Source organism: Haliotis rufescens, unplaced genomic scaffold (assembly GCF_023055435.1).
Source record: "Haliotis rufescens isolate VD_foot unplaced genomic scaffold, xgHalRufe1.0.p SCAF_4, whole genome shotgun sequence".
Lineage (NCBI taxonomy): Eukaryota > Metazoa > Mollusca > Gastropoda > Lepetellida > Haliotidae > Haliotis > Haliotis rufescens.
Window position 1 is genome coordinate 57,151,379 of NW_025964112.1, and position 25,792 is coordinate 57,177,170.

At 41.9% G+C, this 25,792-nt stretch overlaps 1 protein-coding gene across 3 annotated transcripts in view; it reads right to left on the minus strand.

Moving 5' to 3' along the window:
• Positions 1–25,792, minus strand: part of LOC124115488 (neurogenic locus notch homolog protein 1-like) — a 111,548-nt gene that overhangs the window by 35,973 nt on the left and 49,783 nt on the right. For 2 of the 3 annotated variants that reach the window (XM_048381873.1, XM_048381872.1), the window contains exons 7-19: positions 25,263–25,379; positions 24,682–24,792; positions 23,642–23,758; positions 19,445–19,555; positions 18,604–18,717; positions 16,002–16,112; positions 13,390–13,509; positions 11,570–11,682; positions 9,558–9,869; positions 8,532–8,688; positions 5,177–5,423; positions 3,544–3,728; positions 2,245–2,344 (exon numbers count right to left, since the gene is read on the minus strand). In XM_048381873.1, the coding sequence (XP_048237830.1) occupies positions 2,245–2,344; positions 3,544–3,728; positions 5,177–5,423; positions 8,532–8,688; positions 9,558–9,869; positions 11,570–11,682; positions 13,390–13,509; positions 16,002–16,112; positions 18,604–18,717; positions 19,445–19,555; positions 23,642–23,758; positions 24,682–24,792; positions 25,263–25,379 (1,915 nt within the window). Of the gene's footprint in view, positions 1–2,244; positions 2,345–3,543; positions 3,729–5,176; positions 5,424–8,531; positions 8,689–9,557; positions 9,870–11,569; positions 11,683–13,389; positions 13,510–15,147; positions 15,675–16,001; positions 16,113–18,603; positions 18,718–19,444; positions 19,556–23,641; positions 23,759–24,681; positions 24,793–25,262; positions 25,380–25,792 lie in introns of those variants that run through there. The other variant, XM_048381874.1, reaches the window with a different exon arrangement.

Below are 25,792 nucleotides of genomic sequence, written 5' to 3' on the forward strand. Positions count from 1 at the left end.
ACATCAATGTACCGGTATTCATTGTGCTATGTGTCAGTCCCTGCTGCTCTAGAACCATGACCATTACATCAATGTACTGGTATTCATTGTGCTATGTGTCAGTCTCTGCTGATCAGAACCATGACCATTACATCAATGTACTGGTATTCATTGTGCTATGTGTTAGTCCCTGCTGCTCTAGAACCATGATCATTACATCAATGTACTGGTATTCATTGTGCTACGTGTCAGTCCCTGCCACTCTAGAACCATGACCATTACATCAAGGTACCTGTATTCATTGTGCTATGTGTCAGTCTCTGCTGATCAGAACCATGACCATTACATCAATGTACCGGTATTCATTGTGCTTTGTGTTAGTCTTTGCTGATCAGAACCATGATCATTACATCAATGTACTGGTATTCATTGTGCTATGTGTCAGTCTCTGCTGATCAGAACCATGACCATTACATCAATGTACTGGTATTCATTGTGCTATGTGTTAGTCCCTGCTGCTCTAGAACCATGACCATTACATCAATGTACTGGTATTCATTGTGCTACGTGTCAGTCCCTGCCACTCTAGAACCATGACCATTACATCAATGTACTGGTATTCATTGTGCTATGTGTCAGTCTCTGCTGATCAGAACCATGTTGTTTTCTTCATGCTATGTCATACAGCAGTCATTATACCTGAATGGTTTCTCCATCAGTTAATGTATATAAACTTTGCATAAAAACATTAATGGATTTATATTTCTTTACCCATTTACTTATTCATATGCATATAAACAAATAGAGCCAGAAAGATCTGGATATTACCTAAAGGTTCTGGAATATTTTGCAAAATGAAAATACTAATTAAAAAACTTTAAAAAACAACTATTTTGACGTCCTGTCCCCTTAATAATCTCCTAGTCAAAATGTGTTCTCAGTGCGAAAAAGGCATACATAGAAATTACATATCTTTAAAATATCCATGAAATCTTGAAGCTGTCTTGTGAAGCATTTTGTGAAGCTAAAATATAAATTTTATATCATTTCCAGCAATTCAGTTCAAATAAGGCAATGGGGCGGTGGTTAAAGCGTTCGCTCGTCACGCCGAAGACCCAGGTTTGATTCCCGACATGGGTACATTGTGTGAAGCCCATTTCTGGTGTCCCCAGCCGTGATATTGCTGGAATATTGCTAAAAGCGGCGTAAAACCAAACTCACTCACTCACTCAAATAAGGCAACACAAACAGTGCTTATGTAAGCCATGTACACAAGATACATACAAGATAACATTGACTGTATGTTTACAGTTGCACTGCGTTGTATGTTGTAGTCCACTGAATACAATTTGAAATGAAGATTTCCCTGCAAAACATCTGTGTGAAATAACCTTTTTTTAATTAGGTATATTTGTTTTTTAATTACACTACATCATGTGACATCATTTTACTTGATAAATAACAAAGGTGTACACTGTACATGCACAGAATATATCCACTTCAATCACTGTGTTACTATTGTAATTGAGGGTGTAATTTGAGGACAAGGTGTCAGTAACTTAAGAGTAACTCAAATGCCTTCAATTGTTTACTGCTGCTTTGAACAAGCTGTGGGTGTTTTGATAGGCAGATTGGTTATGTGAGGAGGTGAGGTGAGGTGAAATGGGGTTTAATGTCGCGTCCAAGATTATTGCACTTATAAAGCGACGTGCATGCACGTGTGTGTGTTTGTGTGGCTGCTTGTTCTAGTCCGTACTGATGCCGATTTATAGTGCTAGCTCACTGAGATACCATGCCGCAGTTTAACATGAATATCCCACTCACACACAGTATACTGACTCTGAGCCCACCAGTCCTTGTTTTAGCCCCTTAATGCCGAGCGCCAGACAGGGTAACAACAAGTACCATCTTTTAACGTCTTTTGGTATGACGTGGTCGGGGATCGAACCCGGGACCTTTCGCTCTCCGGGCGGACGCTCTACCACTAGACCACGCAGACAGTCGGTTACAAGAGGAGCCCAGCTCAGGGATTAACAGTTTATTATACATTTAAACATTATCGTTGACAGTGTACAAACGGGACAATAGGGTGAGTTCACTATAACCGTAATTTTGTTATGAGCGTGTTTGTTATATCTATCAACTTTATATGATAAAATATATGACAAATGACCGTGACCAAAAGAACAGTATGTTATATCCGTCAGTTTGTTTTTAGCGTGTTTGTTATGAACGTAGTTTACTGTATATCCTTCATTCACTTACTTGCTGCTGTCCCCGAACAGGACATACTCCCCAATGCCATTAAAGATGTAGGGTGGTCCAGCTGGCTGCAGCTTTGACACGAGGCCTCCCCCATAGTAGCCTGAAGACGAAGAAGACAACAGATCACAGAGATGTCTAGTTCTGCTGTATCTTCTTGTGCAAAGTGCACACTAAAGAAAGCCAGCTGTTTCAAGGGTCTGTGCGCATCCAGTAAGTTTTGATATTTTCCTGAAGCAATGAGATCACTGGATCTCATAACATTGGAAACTGCATGTCAAATCTGTACTGATGTATGCAAGTTTGTCCTGTTATCACCCTATCTTTCAATTAAATTTATTCCTTGTATATCGAGACATGTCATTTTGTCTAGTGGTGTTTTATCACAAATTTCACATTTTCATGTTCATTCGCCTGAAGCGGTATGATGAAGTTCCTGACTGTGCACGGTATAGGGCATAGCAATTTCCTCAAAACTTGTACCCAAGAATAGGGGTTCACATTGAGTGCATTTCATACACAGAAATGTAGGACAGTGAAACCCTGGAAATCTGGATGTTAGCATTCCCACTGAAATTGCCAGGATTACTGTAAATCCTGAAATTAATGAGTCTCCAAATTGACCCCTCGCCAAAAATGCAACTCAAAGTCAATGTGACTTCCACCACCCCATCCCCAATGGAATGATACATATATTTACCTTAATCCAATCAAACACAAATAGCACTGCTTATTATAACTGAGTAAAGCATTTCCATAATAACAATGAACAGTGTTTTCCTAAAAAACAACACACAGTTTATATGTTTATTTTGTTGACTAGCATTAAGGAAGTTCAAAGACAATAAAATAATTGAACCAACAACAGTTTACAGATTGGTGTGGTCAATGATGCCTAGTTTGACACGAGTTGGTAGAACTCTTGACCCCAGCAGTGACAACACACCAGATGCCTACAGTGTAATTTCTATTCTTTAAATGACATTGTTCTGTACTTGTTACAGCTGCTGCTCAATAAACCGTGTTTGTGTATAGATTCAAGTTGGTATTTCCGCTATCCCAAGTGTGCAGTGAGGCGGTCTTATTGTTCATAGTCATTTTGGAGACATAAATGCGAAGTTTCGTTGATGCAAACAAAGACCACTCGTATTTTTCGCATTTAATTCACGCTTTCGTTAATTTCAAGATTTACAGTATCACATTTCCAGAATAGCAAATCATGGTTACTGAGTAGTGTCACATTGTACACAGCAGAGCATCACCAGTAGTACATGGCCAAGGGTTTGTGTGAAGAACACTCACCTGTAGTCACATCAGTGTAGCTGGCACAGGTGTCAGACGGGTACTTGGCATAAAAGACTTTACACACTTGGCTGCTGGGGCTACAGCAGATGCTGTTGACCATGTCAATGTAGCCTGCTACTGTGGTATTGCTGCTCCTTGGGTAGCCTGCTCCTCTCTCATTGGACAGAAGAGTTCCGTAGACTCTGAAAAGTGAGTGAGTGAGTGAGTTGGGTTTAACGCCGCTTTTAACAGTATTCCAGTTATATCGCAGCGTGTCAGCTTGATGTGGGAGGAAAGCCCGAAGTGATGCAGGTCTCAAACGTTTACCACTTCGGTGAAACCCACGAGCACGGGTATGGTGCTGACAAACCTCGAAACATAATCGGGGCGAACCGGGATTCGAACCCACCATCAACTCTGCACAGCGAATCGCGGTGCCTTAGACGACTGGGCCACCCGTGCCCCCCTCTGAAAAGCGTGGGATGAAGTCAGTGAATGAGCAGGTGAATCTTGCTTCACGTTACAGTCTGCAGTAGGTTCCAGGTAGGTCTGGGCAGACTTTAAATAATTAAGTCAGGGCCAGACAGTCCTGTGTTTGGCAGCATTATCAGTAACGCATCAGTCATGTATGTTTGTTGTTTTGTTTAAAGCTGCACTCAACAATATTCCATATACCGGTATATGACGGCAGTCTGTAAATAATCAAGTCTGGGACAGACAAGTCAGTAATTTACATCATAAGCATTAATCTACACAATTGGGATACAATGACATGCATCAATCAAGTCAGCGAGCCTGTCCACTTGATCCTGTTAGTTACCTCTTTGGACAAGCATAGTTGCCTATCAAGCATGTGTAGCAGCCATAAAATATCCAAGTCCTGTGATTGGATTCGAAACACGGACCTTCTGATCCGAGGTCGGATGCCTTGTCCACATGACAAAAGACGTTAACACCGTCAGCAAGCTGACAAGGCAAGGATGTCATCTGTGGGATGACTCCACTTCCTGCTACATACTTTCCCGTCAACAGAAGGCACCTCCTGGGCCGTATAGTAGGCTACTGAGACTTATTTTGCTCAAATTTAATATGAACGTAGTCAGCCCCACGTTGGGTGCCAGTATAGCGGCCATTAAATTTCAGAGTCCCGTGATGGGATTCGAACCATAGACCTTCTGATCAAGAATTGCTGAAGACCTATTCTAACACGGATCTTCACGGGTAAAATGTCACATGTACTTTACAAATAACATAGTTCTATACAAATGTACAATTGAAATTGATGTTATATGACCCTTGTTATTTATATATTTTGATCTTTCAAACATCTATGTTAATCACAGGGGTGCCCAGTGGTCAAAGCACCTCAATTATCTGTGCAAAATGATTTCCCTTTGATGTTTCCGGATCTGCCGGTCATGGGTTTAAATTCCAGATTTATATTTTACCAAAACGGTACCCATCTACAACCTGCATAATTTCCTTGCTCATTAAGTTGACATGATCCGTATAACAGAAATATTGCGACAATAAATCACCACTCCCTAACAGCATGACAACACACAATAATATACAATGAGTGTTCATTATAATGGAGGATGTGTATAGTTCTTTTCTTGTTATCATTCTGTAATAATGTATAATTACTTACTGGTCATAACAACATGTTCCTCTTGCAGGGTCGAACCTTAGAATGGCACAGTTATCAGTGTCGTTATAGATGTACCGTTTGTCAAGCAGAGCCTGCTTTCTTGTACAAGGACACTTGTTTCTGACATACAGGTAAGCAGGATTTGGTGCAGGTATTTCTTCTAGCTGGTCCAGACATTGGTAGTTCATATTAGTTGGTAGAGTACCACTATCATTGAACATCCTGTAGACTTCGCGACTACGGCTTCCTGCAATAGAAATAAAGTACATTGTGTGAAACTTATAACTGTCAGTCCGTGAAAATAAGCTTATCATTCTCTATGATTAAAGGTGTGAAAATTAAATTGCATTGATTCTCTAGGATTATGTTATCATAACTCAATGTTGTATATCGTTTCAACCACAGGTTTAGTCTTGTCTAGACAAGCATGCTGTCCAGACTGTGATGAAAAATTGTAGTCAGCAGCATATAACAACACTCACTCACCTACTGACCCACCTTTCCACCCATTCACAGCAACTATGCATGAATCACTCACACAGGAACTATGCATGAACCACACAGCAACTGTGCATGAACCACACAGCAACTATGCATGAATTACACAGCAACTATGCATGAATCACACAACAGCTATGCATGAATCACACAGCAACTGTGCATGAATCACTCACACAGGAACTATGCATGAACCACACAGCAACTGTGCATGAACCACACAACAGCTATGCATGAGTCACACAGCAACTATGCACGAACCACACAGCAACTGTGCATGAATCACTCACAGCAACTATGCAGGAACCACACAGCAACTATGCAGGAACCACACAGCAACTGTGCATGAATCACTCACAGCAACTGTGCATGAACCACACAGCAACTGTGCATGAATCACTCACAGCAATTGTGCATGAACCACTCACAGCAACGGTGCATGAATCACTCACAGCAACTGTGCATGAACCACACAGCAACTGTGCATGAATCACTCACAGCAACTGTGCATGAATCACTCACAGCAACTGTGCATGAACCACACAGCAACTGTGCATGAACCACACAGCAACTGTGTATGAATCACTCACAGCAACTATGCAGGAACCACACAGCAACTGTGCAGGAACCACATAGCAACTATGCAGGAACCACTCACAGCAACTGTGCATGAATCACTCACAGCAACTGTGCATGAACCACACAGCAACTGTGCATGAATCACTCACAGCAACTATGCATGAACCACACAGCAACTGTGCATGAACCACACAGCAACTGTGCATGAACCACACAGCAACCATGCATGAATCACTCACAGCAACTATGCAGGAACCACACAGCAACTGTGCATGAACCACACAGCAACTATGCATGAATCACTCACAGTGAGCGAGTGAGTGAGTGAGTTGGGTTTAACGCCGCTTTTAACATTATTCCAGTTATATCGCGGCGTGTCAGCCTAATGTGGGAGGAAAGCCCGAAGTGATGCAGGTCCCAGACGTTTATCACTTCGGTGAAACCCACGAGCACGGGTATGGTGCTGACAAACCTAGAAACATAATTTGGGATTCGAACCCACAATCATAGGTTTCTGGCGTGCCCAAGGGACGCAACTCTGCACAGCGAATCGCGGCGCCTTAGACGACTGGGCCACCCGTGCCCCCATCACTCACAGCAACTATGCAGGAACCACACAGCAACTGTGCATGAACCACACAGCAACTATGCAGGAACCACACAGCAACTATGCAGGAACCACACAGCAACTGTGCATGAACCACACACATCAACTATGCATGAACCACACAGCAACTGTGCATAAACCACACAGCAACTGTGCATGAACCACACAGCAACTGTGCATGAACCACACAGCAACTGTGCATGAACCACACAGCAACTGTGCATGAACCACACACATCAACTATGCATGAACCACACAGCAACTGTGCATGAACCACACAGCAACTATGCATGAATCACACAGCAACTATGCAGGAACCACACAGCAACTGTGCATGAACCACATAGCAACTGTGCATGAACCACACAACAACTGTGCATGAATCACTCACAGCAACTGTGCATGAACCACATAGCAACTGTGCATGAACCACACAACAACTGTGCATGAATCACTCACAGCAACTGTGCAAAAACCACACAGCAACTGTGCATGAACCACACAGCAACTGTGCATGAACCACACAGCAACTGTGCATGAACCACACAACAACTGTGCAGGAACCACACAGCAACTGTGCATGAACCACACAGCAACTATGCAGGAACCACACAGCAACTATGCATGAATCACTCACAGCAACTATGCAGAACCACACAACAACTGTGCATGAATCACTCACATCAACTATGCAGAACCACACAGCAACTGTGCATGAACCACACAGCAACTGTGCATGAACCACACAGCAACTGTGCATGAATCACTCACAGCAACTATGCAGGAACCACACAGCAACTGTGCATGAACCACACAGCAACTATGCAGGAACCACTCACAGCAACTGTGCATGAATCACTCACAGCAACTGTGCATGAACCACTCACAGCAACTGTGCATGAATCACTCACAGCAACTGTGCATGAACCACACAGCAACTGTGCATGAACCACCAAGCAACTGTGCAGGAACCACACAGCAACTGTGCATGAACCACACAGCAACTATGCAGGAACCACACAGCAACTGTGCATGAACCACACAGCAACTGTGCATGAACCACACAGCAACTGTGCATGAACAACACAGCAACTGTGCATGAACCACACAGCAACTATGCAGGAACCACACAGCAACTGTGCATGAACCACACAGCAACTATGCACGAACCACACAGCAACTATGCATGAGTCACACAGCAACTATGCACAAACCACACAGCAACTGTGCATGAATCACTCACAGCAACTATGCAGGAACCACACAGCAACTATGCACAAACCACACAGCAACTGTGCACGAACCACACAGCAACTATGCAGGAACCACACAGCAACTGTGCATGAACCACGCAGCAACTGTGCATGAACCACTCACAGCAACTGTGCATGAATCACTCACAGCAACTGTGCATGAACCACACAGCAACTGTGCATGAATCACACAGCAACTGTGCATAAACCACAACGCAACTGTGCATGAACCACACAGCAACTATGCATGAACCACACAGCAACCATGCATGAATCACTCACAAACCACCGCTATTACTCACTCACTCACCTATAAAACACTCAAACACTGTAACTTGATATCACTCCCACTGACATAGTATTGATCTACACACAACTAAATCCCTTTTCCCCACAATAAAGTGGTTGAAATATTTACCAGTGGCAACAGGACTAAGGAGAGATGGCGCTGCCTGTGTGCTGTAACCTCGGGATATCACCACGGTGGAGTCATCGGCCAGATTGAGTCCATCATACACAAACAAGGCGTAGGTCTTCTGCCCATTGGTAGCCAACACTCCTTGGAAAGTCACATTCTGAAATAAAGCTCAGCCATGATCGACTATTTCACATGGAAACTAAAACAATGGTGGTAAGATGTATGTTTGTTTATAATGCAACATACTTCAGAATTACTTCTGACCAGATTGTGGGTCCAACAAAGTGGTAAACATCTTAGACCTGCATCACTTCAGGTTTTCCTTCCACATTATGCTGACACGTCATGCAGAGCTCCAGAGAAGCAGCGTATTTGCGTAAAATACCCTCGTCAAAATATTCAAAACCCAACTGGTTTCAATTTACTTGCGTACTGAATTGCATGCATTAAATGAAAAACTCAAATGTATAAAAACAGCACGCGTAAATACCCAATGAATCTTTTTCAGCATGCGTATAAAGGAGCTAATTTCCAAAACACAATAATGAGATAATTCACTTTCCGAGTTAAGCCTATATATTTAGAACAGTTATATATATCTAAAACATTATTTCATTTTTTTGAAATCTTAAAATGTACTCTTTTAGGGAAAAAACAATAGATTGATCAATAGATGAGTAAAAAAATATTGGTTGCCCAATGAAAAATGTAATAACCCAATTAAAATAGAAACCCTAGAGTAAAAATTCAATTGCTCAAAAAGTTATCTGCGTCATGATATAACAAACATACTGTTCAAAGTCATGTTAAACCAAACTCACTCACTCTTACCAGATTGCTTAAATGATGATTAATTACATGAATTTTGGGGGCCATGAAAAAATGTGACATAAAATAAGGCAGGGGGAGATATGATACAGTCATGAGACCATTTCATCCCCCACCGCCCCAGGAAATAATAACCCCATTCCCCTATTTGAAATAAATTTGAACGAAAGTGTAATAATGTCATTGTTGTGGCCTCACCTGGAATCCCTTGTACTGATTGGCTGGGTAGGGAATGACATCAGCCCAGGTCACTACTAGGGCATATTCTATTGCAATGTTCTCCGATAACTTTTTAGATATCACATCTTGTATTGCACCTAATGTGTTGGTCTTGTCTGGTTGATACTGCATGTATTCACTGACATAGAGGGCAGCACCTTCCGCTGGGACATCCCAGTGTGACCAATAGGGAGCCACCACAGTGACATCTGTTGGCCAGTCGCTGGCATTAAGTGCTGGGTTTTTTAAACTTCTGTATTGGTCAAGGAGGATGTAGCCATCCCGACTGACCTGAAACAAAGCATATGAGCTATAGAATGTACCACATTAGTCATATATACTCTTCAGGGTGATTGGTTGCCCATTCGTCATCACCCGCCCCTTTCCGTAACCTGCAAGAAGACTCGTCCCCTTACATTCGTCACCACTCGCCCCTTTCTGTAACCTGCAAGAAGACTCGTCCCCCTATCGATGAATGTTATGTGCGAAAATACGATAAACCAATCAGAATGCGTGTATGATTTCAAGTAATTCGTCAAAGAATCCCTCACAAATAACTTTTGATTTTACTTATGTCTTGCATCTAAAAATATACCCAAGACACAGTTAAATGTGTTCAATCATACTGTATAATTCCGCACGCCCCGGTGTGATTTAAATTGCATCTAAAATATATATAATATATGGGGAAATATATGTGAACCATTACGCAACAAGTTGACAATTGTTTTAGGTATGCCCATTTGCGCTAAGATGGAACCAGGTCGCAAAAATGGCCATGAGAGGGGCACGAGTCGCTATTCGGCTTGTCCCGGAATAACACGAGTTAGTCAGGAATGATTTGTTGCCATGTTCTGCCAACACTTCTGGCAAAAGAACAAAATCTGAATGTGTGTTTATAACATGTTAAACAGTAAGACAATTTGTCATCCCAATCTGGCTTCCACAGGAGCCATTACTAGGTTGAGATGAAGCGATATCTCCTCATATCGGTGATCTCCTTCCAGATATCACTGCAATTTTACTGCATCACAATGCTTTGCAGACCATTGCGACATCCTCACGATACGGACTGACGATGCTCCTCAAAGAGTTCGAAATGATGAAATCACTGAAATACAGTGAATACAGTAAATCCTCAATAACTCTAAACATGTTAATTCAAATATTGTAAATCAGTAGTATGGCCTATTATTACCTACGGGGGCAAACATATTGGGGTTCATAAAAAACATATGCGCCCCAGGGTCATATCCCATCACGAGACAACAGTGTATTGTTTCCGTCATCAGGATGGCATTGTTGATGTCATTCAAATCTTATTGTGACGTGAGGTCGGAATGACACCCCACTAGAAACAACGTCATAGCTAACGATTGTTGACATCATTTGACAAATTGTGGTTCCGCTGCTGTTGCGACTTGCTGTCCTAACAAGTAACCACTAAAATTGGTCTCTGTATGTAGACATCATCTTCAGTAATAAATAAAACATCATATTCGTGTTCTTGTATACTAAGTTTACAACACTTGTGACTAAATTCCGGTATTTCCCTCGCTCTCACTTGGGAAATACTGTAATTTAGACACGCATGTCGTTAACATAGTATGACATGATCACAAATTTATTATCCTCTATTTATCGGTGATCTGCTTTACCTTTAGCTACCGATGTATTTTTACTTGTCTCTATTCCCATATAGTTTTACTATTTTCATATACACATAAATAACAAACTTACTCATGGGACAACAGACTATCTCCATCAACAGTTGCCAAGGATGTAATATGAAGGATTCAAAATATATAAAAGTGTTCATCATCCTGTTCATTAAAATTAGTAAAATTTTACAGCAACTTCAAAATCTATTATTGTACATGTCCGTGAAAGTAAAGACCCTAATTTTACAAAACCTCAAATTATTATTTGAAATATCTGATCCCCACTCAATATTTAGAAGAAACATGCATATTCTTAAAACTGTGTCTTACATAGAGTGCAACATATCTCTTCCCGAAGTATGGCAGCCCTCCTGGTGCAAAGTAGGGTCCGTAGATCTCTCGGTCACCACTCACGCCCTGACTGCTGTCAAACAACAGGGTTTCTGCACAAATAGAGGATGGGACAGTATGTAAAAACAAGATCTAATTGTCATGGTTACCACACAATCCTATGGTAGATCTCTCGGTCACCACTCACAGACTGACTGCTGTCAAACAACAGGGTTTCTGCACAAATAGAGGATGGGCCAGTTTGTAAAAACAAGATCTAATTGTCATGGTTACCATGGTGCCAGGTCAGCATGAATGTTGGTGCCCCTCTGCACTGAGCATAACCCCAGGTAAGCTAAGGGTGAGACTTAGCCTCTCTGTCTCTGCATCTAACATCATAAACATGCCTAAATCATAAGGACATAGTCATCAAGATTGTTGAGGATGGCAGCAGACAGTAGTCACTGAAGACAATGCAGATAAGCTTCGTTTGTTTGTTTAACGCTGCACTAAGCAATATTCCAGCTGTATGACAGTGGATTGTAGATGATCGAGTCTGGATCAGACAATCCAGTATCTGAAATCACGAGACTTGATTTATGTAAATGGGATATGATGACATGCATCTACCAAGTCGGCAGGCTTACCCACTCGATCCCATAAGTTGCCTCTTTGGACAAGCATGGGTTGCTGAATACCAAATCTAACTTGGAATCTAACAACACATCTCAAATGAGGATTAGAGTCTGGCTGTATAAGGCTAAAATAAATAAAAGAATTGATTCTCAGGAAATGGCTTTTGAAAATAGAGTGGGCGGTGTTTTGTTGTTGTTGTTCAAGCTAGTACATAACCAGATTTTGTTGACAACAATTTTGGTGAAATCCTGTTGTTCTTAAATATTGTAGCATTTCACTGCTGAGGTTGTGTGTTCAAGACCTGGAATACTTCACAATTTGGGTTTTTTTAAAATGGAAATAAAAACGAAATGTACGGTTGACGTTGTGATGATGTGGGTGGTGCTTGAGAACCAAGACTACCGTATTCGACGTAATAAGCGCCCTTCGAGGGTGCTCTCGAAATTAGAAATAGGGGGCTTTTATTTGAATATTATTTTGGTTAAAAAAAAAACAGATTGAAAGATAAATTTCGTGGTTTATGCTGACAGCCTGAAATGACAGATATATTTTTCTAGAATTTAAATTGCCCATAATTAAAGGTGCATATGACACACGAGTGTGTATTATATGCGAATAAATAAGTCTTGTGAACATTGATCAATCGTAAGGGGTGCTAATTGGGATTGTTCACTAGCCAATATATTAGCAAATACCCCCGTGGGCACTTATTACAGCGGGGCGCTTATTACGTCAAATACGGTATTATTTTTTTTAGCCTATGTAATCTCAGTTAAGTGATCAAAGATTACATTAAGGATACCACGATAGCATCATGTTGGTAATGTGCTCTAGGGCTGAGTGACTCCATAGTACATCAGATACTATATGCCTAAGAACTATCTTTTCAATCTGATATGAGAGACCCATGAGGAATCGGTTAGAACAGGTCTTCAGCAACCTATGCTGAACAAACAAACCTGATAAGAGAGATCATGAGAAGTCATAACATCTCCTGTACATTCGAAGCACAAAAGATATTTCCATAAAATTTGCAAACTGTCTTCCACGTGCTTCAAATCATTTTGACAATTAAAATATTTTGATAATTATTTAAAATATTAAAACTCTTCCATTGTTTAACCAGAGTGCTCAACATCAAATTCATCACATGACAATCGTCACAGTAAGGCAACAAGTCTTACCGATACAGCTGTTCCCTCTCCACTGGTATCCAGGTTTGCAGTCACATGAGTGGGAGCCGTTGGTGTTGGTGCACACCTCACTGACGTTGTTACATGGACTCCCGTTACACTCGTTGATGTCTGTTAGTGGGGCACAGAAACCATATCAAGTGTACTTGAACGTATTTAGTGATAACAACCATAACAATTATAATACTATATGTCCTGACTCATGAACATCTGTTAATAATACCAATAAAAAAACAATCGAAAACATATATGTTTATGATCCACAGAGACTTACATAAAAACATGCCTTCCGTTTCTTTTAACTTGAAATAAAGGACAAAAATATGCAATAATAGTCAAAAGTTACAAATAAAGTATTAAATGTTACTAATAAAGGTCAAAATATAAAACAAACAGATGCTGGTTAAAAAATACAAAGTTGATATAAAGGTCAAAAGTACGCAATATAATAGTCAAATGTTACGAAAAGACGTCAAATGAAAAGAAAGAACAATATATACTAAAAAAAGCCAGTGCGCACGAAAGGACACTAAACTGCTGATAGGAAAACGTTGACAATAAAGAATGCCAGATGGCGCTGCAACTTGTAAAACATTCCGAGTTTAATTGGCTCCTTCCGCAGTGTATATTTCTTGACCGAATGGACGCCCGTAGGTATTTCCATCTCATCCAATCAAAGACATCATCAACTCATTCAAATTCCAATGACTCATTTAACTCCCCGCAAACTGATATATCATAATATCAGCCCTCACTTATCTCGACCTCTGGATAAATTGGCATGTATCTTGTTATTCCAGTACACAATCATAATAATAATTATTTGCCAAGTCTATCAGTATTTAAGGGTGTCATATAACTACTAAGTTAGCATTTGCCATACAAATATTATCTCAAACTGCATTCAAGTATGCATAATATTTATCATCTCAAATAAGTAATATACTAGTATGTGTATTTGCCATGCAAATATTCTAAAATAATACATCCAAAAACATGCAATTTTATTTTATGATTTGATGTAACAGTGATGTAATCAAGAACAAAGGTTCTAGGGACCAGCTAAAAAGACTTTAACTCAAGGTGCCCCTCTGTCCAGGGGAAGTCCAAAGAATATAGTTTTATGATCAAGGTAACAAAATACAACACTGTTTAATCTGGAAAAGCACTCCTGTCACAATAGTCAGGATTTTAATGTCAGTACCTGCCTACAGAGCAGTCTTGACTCTCCCAGCCATCATTGCAGTTACATGTGTAGTTGCCGATGGTATTCTGGCAGTACCTACCTACAGAGCAGTCATGTCCCTCGCTTCCTTTATTAACGTGTGTAGTGGCCGATGGTATTCTGGCAGTGCCTACCTGCAGAGCAGTCTTGAACCTCCCAGCCATCATTGCAGTAACATGTGTAGTTGCCGATGGTATTCTGGCAGTACCTACCTACAGAGCATTCATGTCACTCCCAGTCATCATTGCAGAAACATGTGTAGTTGCTGATGGTGTTCTGGCATTACCTACCTACAGAGCAGTCTTGACTCTCCCAGCCATCATTGCAGTAACATGTGTAGTTGCCGATGGTGTTCTGGCAGTACCTACCTACAGAGCAGTCTTGACTCTCCCAGCCATCATTGCAGTAACATGTGTAGTTGCCGATGGTGTTCTGGCAGTACCTACCTCCAGAGCAGTCTTGACCCTCCCAGCCATCATTGCAGTAACATGTGTAGTTGCCGATGGTGTTCTGGCAGTACCTACCTACAGAGCAGTCTTGACCCTCCCAGCCATCATTGCAGTAACATGTGTAGTTGCAGATGGTGTTCTGGCAGTACCTACCTACAGAGCAGTCTTGACCCTCCCAGCAATCATTGCAGTAACATGTGTAGTGACCGATGGTGTTCTGGCAGTACCTACCTACAGAGCAGTCTTGACCCTCCCAGCAATCATTGCAGTAACATGTGTAGTGACCGATGGTGTTCTGGCAGTACCTACCTACAGAGCAGTCTTGACCCTCCCAGCCATCATTGCAGTAACATGTGTATTTGCCGATGGTATTCTGGCAGTACCTACCTACAGAGCAGTCTTGACCCTCCCAGCCATCATTGCAGTAACATGTGTATTTGCCAATGGTATTCTGGCAGTACCTACCTACAGAGCAGTCTTGACTCTCCCAGCCATCATTGCAGTAACGTGTAGTTGCTGATGGTATTCTGGCAGTACCTACCTCCAGAGCAGTCTTTACCCTCCCAGCCATCATTGCAGTAACGTGTAGTTGCTGATGGTGTTCTGGCAGTACCTACCTACAGAGCAGTCTTGACCCTCCCAGTCATCATTGCAGTAACATGTGTAGTTGCCAATGGTATTCTGGCAGTACCTACCTACAGAGCAGTCTTGACCCTCTCAGCCATCATTGCAGTAACATGTGTAGTTGCCGATGGTATTCTGGCAGTACCTACCTACAGAGCAGTCTTGACCCTCCCAGCCATCATTGCAGTAACATGTGTAGTTGCAGATGGTGTTCTGGCAGTACCTACCTACAGAGCAGTCTTGACCCTCCCAGCCATCATTGCAGTAACATGTGTAGTTGCAGATGGTGTTCTGGCAGTACCTACCTACAGAGCATTCTTGACCCTCCCAGCCATTATTGCAGTAACATGTGTAGTTGCCGATGGTATTCTGGCAGTAGCCATTCTTGCAGAGAGAAGCACTGCACTCATCAACATCTGTGGGTACATCAGTTCATCAACATGAAAACACCTTCAGGGAACTGACTCTTCTAGTTCAAGGCAAAGAGATCACTAAGACTAAGATCACTTCCAAAATTTAAGAAAAAAACTATTGTTTTTCTTGTTTCTTAGATTTCACTGGAAATAGAGAATCTCACCCTTGTGATAAAAGCGGAAAAACTCTGAGGTATATTTGATATCTAAAAACACAGGGGTGAAATTTTATTTTTCATCCAATGTCATTCTTCCATCTTTTGCAGTTTGTAGACAGTAATAAGCAGTGTCTTAAGTGTAAAAAGTACTGCTAACAGCTTCAGTAGCAGAGCCATTGGTGATGGAATTTGATTGTGACGTCATGGTAACCAATAACATAATAATGGTCTGCAAAGCATAGTGATGCAATTTCATTGCAGCGATATCTACAATGTAGATATTTCTTGATCTCACCCAAGCGATATCTCCTGTGGGAGCGAGTTTTGCATTATAAAAGAAAGGTAATGTGATTTTTTTATCTCATATTCAAATTTGTACTGACCAAGTTTCTTTTCACCAATTTGTTTACCTGAATTTGCTGAAGGGCTCGGTGTAAATTTTTTGCTTTTTTTCCAGAATACTTAATCCGCTAGAGCCGGATGCGCATTATATTTGGGAGCACACTATACTCAAGAAAATACTGTATACAAACAAAGATATTTCTAAAACAAGCATATTTTCAACAAAAGGGAGCCAGAAATATACACATGAGTTTTGACAAATATTAGTGAAGACATTCATTAAGATCAAAAACAAAAGATTATCACATAAAATACAGAAATCACATAAAATATCAACCGTCATATATACTAGGGGTGTTCATTAAAGATTTCCCCTGACCCACTTCCGATGGACCTAGTGGAATGAAACTTGGCATAGGTATTAGTCTTTCTCCACATAGGAACCACCAAGAGTTACACACTTCTCCCATCGTTTTATGCAACTATGGAGACCTCGCTTGTAAAAACCCTCATTTTGCGTCTCAAACCAGGACTTGACTTCAGAAATCAGTGTTTCATCATCTGTGAAACGTTTTCCCTTAAAAAATGACTTCATGGTTGGAAAGAGGTGGAAGTCAGATGGTGCAAGGTCAGGAGAGTAAGGAGGATGTGGAAGGATGTCATAGCCACAGGACCGCGCTTCTGTCTGGGCAACATGAGAGTTGTGTACTGGAGCATTGTCTTGCAGGAGACGGACACCCTTGGTCAGCATGCCACGCCTCTTAAGCTTGATAGCGTCCCACAATTTCCGCAGCAGTGAAGCATAATAAGCTCCTGGAATTGTGGTACCCTTTGCCAAGAAATCCATCATCACTACTCCGTGCTGGTCCCAAAACACTGTGAGCATGACCTTGCCTGCAGAGGGTTGGACAGGTGCCTTCTTTGTGGGGTGTGTGTGTGTGTGTGTGTGTGACTCCACATGCTTCCATTGCAACGACTGAACTTTAGTCTAAGGATCATAGTGATGGACCCATGTTTCATCCTGTGTCATAAGTCTGTCAAAAAAGTTTGCCTGGTTTTTTTGGCACATGTCCAAAAGATCCTTTGAGCAATTGACTCATTCCTGCTTTTGGAAAGGTGTGAGCAACCTGGGAATCCATCGTGCAGACACCTTATGCATGTTGTCATGGATGATTTTTTCCACAGACCCTACACTGATCTTGACATCTTGTGCTAACTGGCGAACAGTTATACGTCGGTCTGCCAAAATGGCGGTCTCCACTTGATGGATAGTGTCCTCATCAATGGCTGAATGGGGGCGGCCAGGAATGGCAGCTGTTTCCACAGATGTCCGACCACACTTGAACTGGCGATGCCAGTGTTTAACAACGTCATATGATCTTCCCCATAAGTTGCTTTCATTTCATCGAAAGTTTCTTTTGGTGTGCGACCTTTCAAATATACAAAACCTAATCACTGCTCGGTATTCTACTGGCTCCATTGTCACAACTTACTCAATCATAACACCTGTAAAAGTGGTAAGATTAATAGTTCGGTGCTGCAAATTCAGACATAACCCATTGATACATGTATCATTACACATGTGAAATTTCAACTAAATATGATAACCCTAAGTGGTTTAGGGGAAATCTTTCATGAACACCCCTCGTAATATCCACAAATTCTGCAGAATTTCTGTCACTGTCATGGATGCTTTGATATTTAGAACATTGTTATCTGAATCCCTTCAAGCTATTTCCATCATCCATTTTTTTTTGTACCATGACATCATCTGTTGCAGCATACATTGTATTTAACTATACATGATATTCATTCTTTAATACAACTACATTAAATGATAAAGAGAATTGATGACTGGGGGAGAGCAAAGGGGGATAATCGAGAATGAATGCCACTAAGGATATTGACGTTTCCTTAAAATACAATTTTAATAAAATACAACATTACACCTAATGAGGCCTCCAGTTTGTACAACTTAAAGATGATAGCCTGACCTTCAGTGCAGTTTCTCCCCGTCCAGTGGTCGGTGCAGTTGCAGGTGTAGTTGCCGATGCCATCAACACAGGTACCACTGTGGCTGCACGGGGAGGCCAGGCAGTCATCAATAACTGAAACATCATCAACAACATCTACCATGACAACCGGAGACAACACTAAAAACATAGACTGTGACTGACATTGTTGGACATACCGCCACTTTAAACAGCATTGCAGTTGAATGATGTTAGTGAGCTAAAGTGATGCCATTTAAACCCACAATCCACAGATCCTGGATTCATCACAGTGACTTGTGGCACCTCAGATCACGGGGGCTACCCATGACTACTAACTGTTGGTGAACTGTTCCTGATCATGACCGGAAGACCCACACCTCAACAGGTGACATGCTACAATTGAGGGTAGACATAACTCACCTTCGTCACAGTGACTTGTGGCACCTCAGATTACGGGGCCACCCAGGACTACTAACTGTTGGTGAACTGTTCCTGATCATGACCGGAAGACCCACACCTCAACAGGTGACATGCTACAATTGAGGGTAGACATAACTCACCTTCGTCACAGTGACTTGTGGCACCTCAGATTACGGGGCCACCCAGGACTACTAACTGTTGGTGAACTGTTCCTGATCATGACCTGAAGACCCACACCTCAACAGGTGACATGCTACAATTGAGGGTAGACATAACTCACCTTCATCACAGTGACTTGTGGCACCTCAGATCATGGGGGCTACCCAGGACTACTAACTGTTGGTGAACTGTTCCTGATCATGACCGGAAGACTGACACTTCAACAGGTGACATGCTACAAGTAAGGGTAGATGTAACTCACCTTCGTCACACAACGTCCCCTGATAGTCGGCGTCACAGACGCAGGTGAAGTTCCCTGGCCCCTCCTGGCAGGTTCCATTGACGCAGGGATCTGTCTCACACTCCTTCACATCTACAAACACATTGAACATGGGAACTAGGAAATGGCCATCAACAAATACATGTAGTCAAACCCTACATTAAGCACAGTCAAACCCTACATCTAGCACAAAGTGAAACCCTACATATAGCATACAGTCAAACCCTATATCTAGTATACAGTCAAACCCTACATCTAGCATACAGTCAAACCCTACATCTAGCACACAGTCAAACCCTACATCTAGCATACAGTCAAACCCTACATCTAGCACACAGTCAAACCCTACATCTAGCATACAGTCAAACCCTATATCTAGCATACAGTGAAACCCTACATCTAGCATACAGTGAAACCCTACATCTAGCACACAGTCAAACCCTATATCTAGCACACACTCAAACCCTACATCTAGCACACACTCAAACCCTACATCTAGCACACAGTCAAACAGAACATCTAGCATACAGTGAAACCGAACATCTAGCATACAGTGAAACCCTACATCTAGCACACAGTCAAACCCTACATCTAGCATACAGTGAAACCCTACATCTAGCACACAGTGAAACCCTACATCTAGCACACAGTCAAACCCTACATCTAGCACACAGTCAAACTCTATGTCTGGCACACAGTCAAACCCTACATATAGCACACACTCAAACCCTACATCTAGCACACAGTCAAACTCTACATCTAGCACACAGTCAAACCCTACATCTAGCACACAGTCAAACCCTATATCTAGCATACAGTCAAACCCTACATCTAGCATACAGTCAAACCCTACATCTAGCACACAGTCAAACCCTACATCTAGCATACAGTCAAACCCTACATATAGCACACAGTCAAACCCTACATCTAGCACACAGTCAAACCCTATATCTAGCACACAGTCAAACCCTACATTTAGCACACACTCAAACCCTACATCTAGCACACAGTCAAACCCTACATCTAGCACACACTCAAACCCTACATCTAGCACACATTCAAACCCTACATCTAGCACACAGTCAAACCGAACATCTAGCACACAGTCAAACCCTACATCTAGCACACAGTCAAACCCTACATCTAGCACAGTCAAACCCTACATCTAGCACACAGTCAAACCCTACATCTAGCACACAGTCAAACCTACATCTAGCATACAGTCAAACCCTACATCTAGCACACAGTCAAACCCTACATCTAGCATACAGTCAAACCCTACATCTAGCACACAGTCAAACCCTACATCTAGCATACAGTCAAACCCTATATCTAGCATACAGTGAAACCCTACATCTAGCATACAGTGAAACCCTACATCTAGCATACAGTCAAACCCTATATCTAGCACACACTCAAACCCTACATCTAGCACACACTCAAACCCTACATCTAGCACACAGTCAAACCGAACATCTAGCATACAGTGAAACCGAACATCTAGCATACAGTGAAACCCTACATCTAGCACACAGTCAAACCCTACATCTAGCATACAGTCAAACCCTACATCTAGCTCACAGTGAAACCCTACATCTAGCACACAGTCAAACCCTACATCTAGCACACAGTCAAACTCTATATCTGGCACACAGTCAAACCCTACATATAGCACACACTCAAACCCTACATCTAGCACACAGTCAAACTCAACATCTAGCACACAGTCAAACCCTACATCTAGCACACAGTCAAACCCTACATCTAGCACACAGTCAAACTCTATATCTAGCACACAGTCAAACCCTACATCTAGCACACAGTCAAACCCTACATCTAGCACACAGTCAAACCCTACATCTAGCACACAGTCAAACCCTACATCAAGCACACAGTCAAACCCTACATCTAGCACACAGTCAAACCGAACATCTAGCATACAGTGAAACCCTACATCTAGCACAGTCAAACCCTACATCTAGCACAAAGTGAAAAGCTACATCTAGTACACAGTCAAACCCTACATCTAGCATACAGTCAAACCCTACATATAGCACACAGTCAAACTCTACATCTAGCACACAGTCAAACCCTACATCTAGCACACAGTCAAACCCTACATCTAGCATACAGTCAAACCCTACATATAGCACACACTCAAACCCTACATCTAGCACACAGTCAAACTCTACATCTAGCACACAGTCAAACCCTACATCTAGCACACAGTCAAACCCTACATCTAGCATACAGTCAAACCCTACATATAGCACACACTCAAACCCTACACCTAGCACACAGTGAAACCCTACATCTAGCACACAGTCAAACCCTACATCTAGCACACAGTCAAACCCTACATCTAGCACACAGTCAAACCCTATATCTAGCACACAGTCAAACCCTACATCTAGCACACAGTCAAACCCTACATTTAGCACACAGTCAAACCCTATATCTAGCACAGTCAAACCCTACATCTAGCACACACTCAAACCCTACATCTAGCACACAGTCAAACCGAACATCTAGCACACAGTCAAACCCTACATCTAGCACACAGTCAAACCCTACATCTAGCACAGTCAAACCCTACATCTAGCACACAGTCAAACCCTACATCTAGCACACAGTCAAACCCTACATCTAGCATACAGTCAAACCCTACATATAGCACACACTCAAACCCTACATCTAGCACACAGTCAAACTCTACATCTAGCACACAGTCAAACCCTACATCTAGCACACAGTCAAACCCTACATCTAGCATACAGTCAAACCCTACATATAGCACACACTCAAACCCTACACCTAGCACACAGTGAAACCCTACATCTAGCACACAGTCAAACCCTACATCTAGCACACAGTCAAACCCTACATCTAGCACACAGTCAAACCCTATATCTAGCACACAGTCAAACCCTACATCAAGCACACAGTCAAACCCTACATCAAGCACACAGTCAAACCCTACATTTAGCGCAGTCAAACCCTATATCTAGCACAGTCAAACCCTACATCTAGCATACACTCAAACCCTATATCTTGCACACAGTCAAACCCTACATCTAGCACACAGTCAAACCCTTCATCTAGCATACAGTCAAACCCTACATCTAGCACAGTCAAACCCTACATATAGCACACAGTCAAACCCTACATCTAGCACAGTCAAACCCTACATCTAGCATACAGTCAAACCCTACATCTAGCACAGTCAAACCCTACATCTAGCATACAGTCAAACCCTACATCTAGCACACAGTCAAACCCTACATCAAGCACACAGTCAAACCCTACATCTAGCACACAGTCAAACCCAACATCTAGCACACAGTCAAACACTTGTAGTAGGTTAGGGACCGACCATTTTGAGGGGAAGAGAATAAAATGTTTCTGAAAATTCTTGAAAAAGGTGATCATTCTACAGATACTTGAAAAAAGAAATTACCTGCAACAAAAATGACACTGTTGCAAGGTTTTTTTCTTTAAAAATAAGTCAGGCTTATAGTTATAAATAAAAATATATCTGGTGTTGCAGCTGAATCTCTATTCTTGATACAAAATCCCAGCTTGCTCCCCCCGCCATCAGAATATTAAATGGCCGGTCCCTCAAAGTATTTAGAATGACAAAACAATTTTATGTTATTCTGGCTTTGGATAACTTCCAAGAATCATAGCAGATGCTTGATTTATTAACTTATTACTTAGGAAACCCCATTCGTGACCAACTCGTGTTATTCCGTGACAAGCTGAATAGCGACTCGTGCCCCTCTCATGGCCATTTTTGTGACCGGCATACCTAAACAATTGTAAACTCGTTGCGTAATGGTTCACACATTTTCCCATGTATTATATATATTTCAGATGCAATTCAAAGCACATCGGGACATGCGGAATTATACAGTATGATTGAAGACATTTAACTGTATCTTGGGTATATTTTTAGATGCAAGACATATGTAAAATCAAAAATTATTTCTGAGGGATTCTTTGACTTGAAATCACACACGCATTCTGATTGGTTTGTCGTATTTCCGCACATAACATTCATCGATAGGGGGACGAGTCTTCTTGCAGGTGACGGAAAGGGGTGAGTGGTGACGAATGTAGGAAACCCCTACAGCAACTATATGTAACCAAGAGCTAACATGAGATTGGGGACTGCTGTACCTGTCTCACATGTATCCCCCGTCCACCCAGTGCCACACGAGCAGGTGTAGTTGTTGGTTCCTGTATCGGTGCAGTTGCCGCTGTTCTTGCATGGAGTACTCTCACAATCATCCACATCTGAAGACAAACATTATAGTCTGGTATCTCAGGAATATTATAGATGGACACACAGAGAATGAACCGTACATCAATATTTTGGCTAATGAACAAGTCATCACATTCGTGATATGAGGTGAGGTGAAATTGGGTTTAATGTCGAATGCACGTGTGTGTGTGTGTGTGTGGCTGCTTGTACTAGTCTGGACTGATGCCGATTTATAGTGCTAGCTCACTGAGATTCCATGCCGCAGTTTAACTTGAATACCCCACTCAGACACAGTATACTGACTCCGAGCTGACCAGTTCTTGTTTTAGCCCCTTATGCCGAGCACCAGACAGGGTAACAACAAGTACCATCTTTTAATATCTTTTGGTATGACGCGACCCAGGATCGAACCCCGGACCTTCCGCTCTCCGGGCGGATGCTCTACCACTAGACCACAGAGGCGGTTCACATGTATGACATATAACATTCACCTTACATTGATTGTACCTGGTGGGCCACAGGGCCATGTGTTACTTAATTTGGACTGGGGGGATGCCTAAAGATTGTTGTTTAAGTAAGTGAGTGAGGTGGGTTTGATACTGGTTTGAACAGTATTCCAGTCCGATGATGGCGTGTCAGCTTAATGTGGGAGGAAAGCCTGAAGTGATGCTGACACTTACCACTACTGCGAGCACGGGTTTGGTGCCGACATAGCTAGAAACATAACAGGGGATCACAGGTTTTCATAACTGTCACCACTGTCAATTTCCTAAAAATCCAGGGTGTGTCAATTCTGTGCACTCTGTGTTTAACATCTTAACTCACTGTTGAAAAGGGACATTTTCTCGGCACCATATATGATCCGGGGGCTCTAAGGGGGTTGCAAAGGGAGGCACCAGAAAGGGTCCTGTGGCACAATCAGGTGAAGAACTTAATCAACCTTGTATAAACATACCAACGTCACAAAGCCAGCCAGTCCATCCAGGTTGACAACTGCATGTGTAGTTATCTGCCCCTAGTACACAGGTGGCGTTGTTAGTGCAAGATGCTCCAAAACAGTAGTCCACTTGTAAAAGAACATAGTATATTTCAGTTATTACCTGAGTAACTCAAAACAATCTCAGGCATTCATCACAAGTAGGGAAGTGGACAGTCAAGCAAGTCAACAAGAAGAAATAGAACAAAAGTAGTATAACTAGATTTATGTTTGCCCATCCGCTTAATGTAACATCTTTTTATGGCCCCTGCCAAAAATATTTTTGTTTCATGATACCAACCTTTCTATAATAAATGACCAGTCCCTAAATAATGATTAAATTTAGAACTTTTATATTTGACAAATATTTAACTGTTTCATTTCTTAATGGCCCCCTCTATAGTTGTGATACGTCTTTGTCATAGGTGATACGAAAGTTGTAGGAGTCAAGGTTTCTGTGGAGGTGTTGGAACACAAGTATATAATTGCTGAATTGACATTCTGGGTACTTGCATAGATACTAAATAAAAGATAACAGTGGTTATCGGATCTATACCAACCATTTTCACAAGTCGGTCCAAGCCATCCTTGTGTACAGGAGCATGTAAAGTTGTTCGTTCCCGCGTCAGAACAACTGCCATTGTTTTTACATGGGGTCGTCAGGCAGTCATCTACATCTGAAACATGGAGGCATGGTGCTGCTAAACAGAATGTACGTCTGTCATAAGACAGTGTTAAACTATGAAAGCTGTCAATGCTAGACCCGTAAAGATCCAGGGTAGAATGGGTCTTCAGCAACCCATGCTTGCTGTAAAAGGCGACAATGCTTGTCGTAAAAAGCGACAAACAGGATCGGGTGATCAGACTTGCTGGCTTGTTTGATGCATGTCATCATATCCCAATTGCGAGAATTGATGTTCATGATGTCAATCACAGGATTGTCTGATCCAGACTCGATTATTTATAGACCTACGTCATATAGCTGGAATATTGCTGAGTGCGGCATTAAACAACAAACAAACAAACAAACAAAAGCTACACTGCATTCTACTCTAGATATTTAGTACAAGACTCTCTACCATGACTGGTG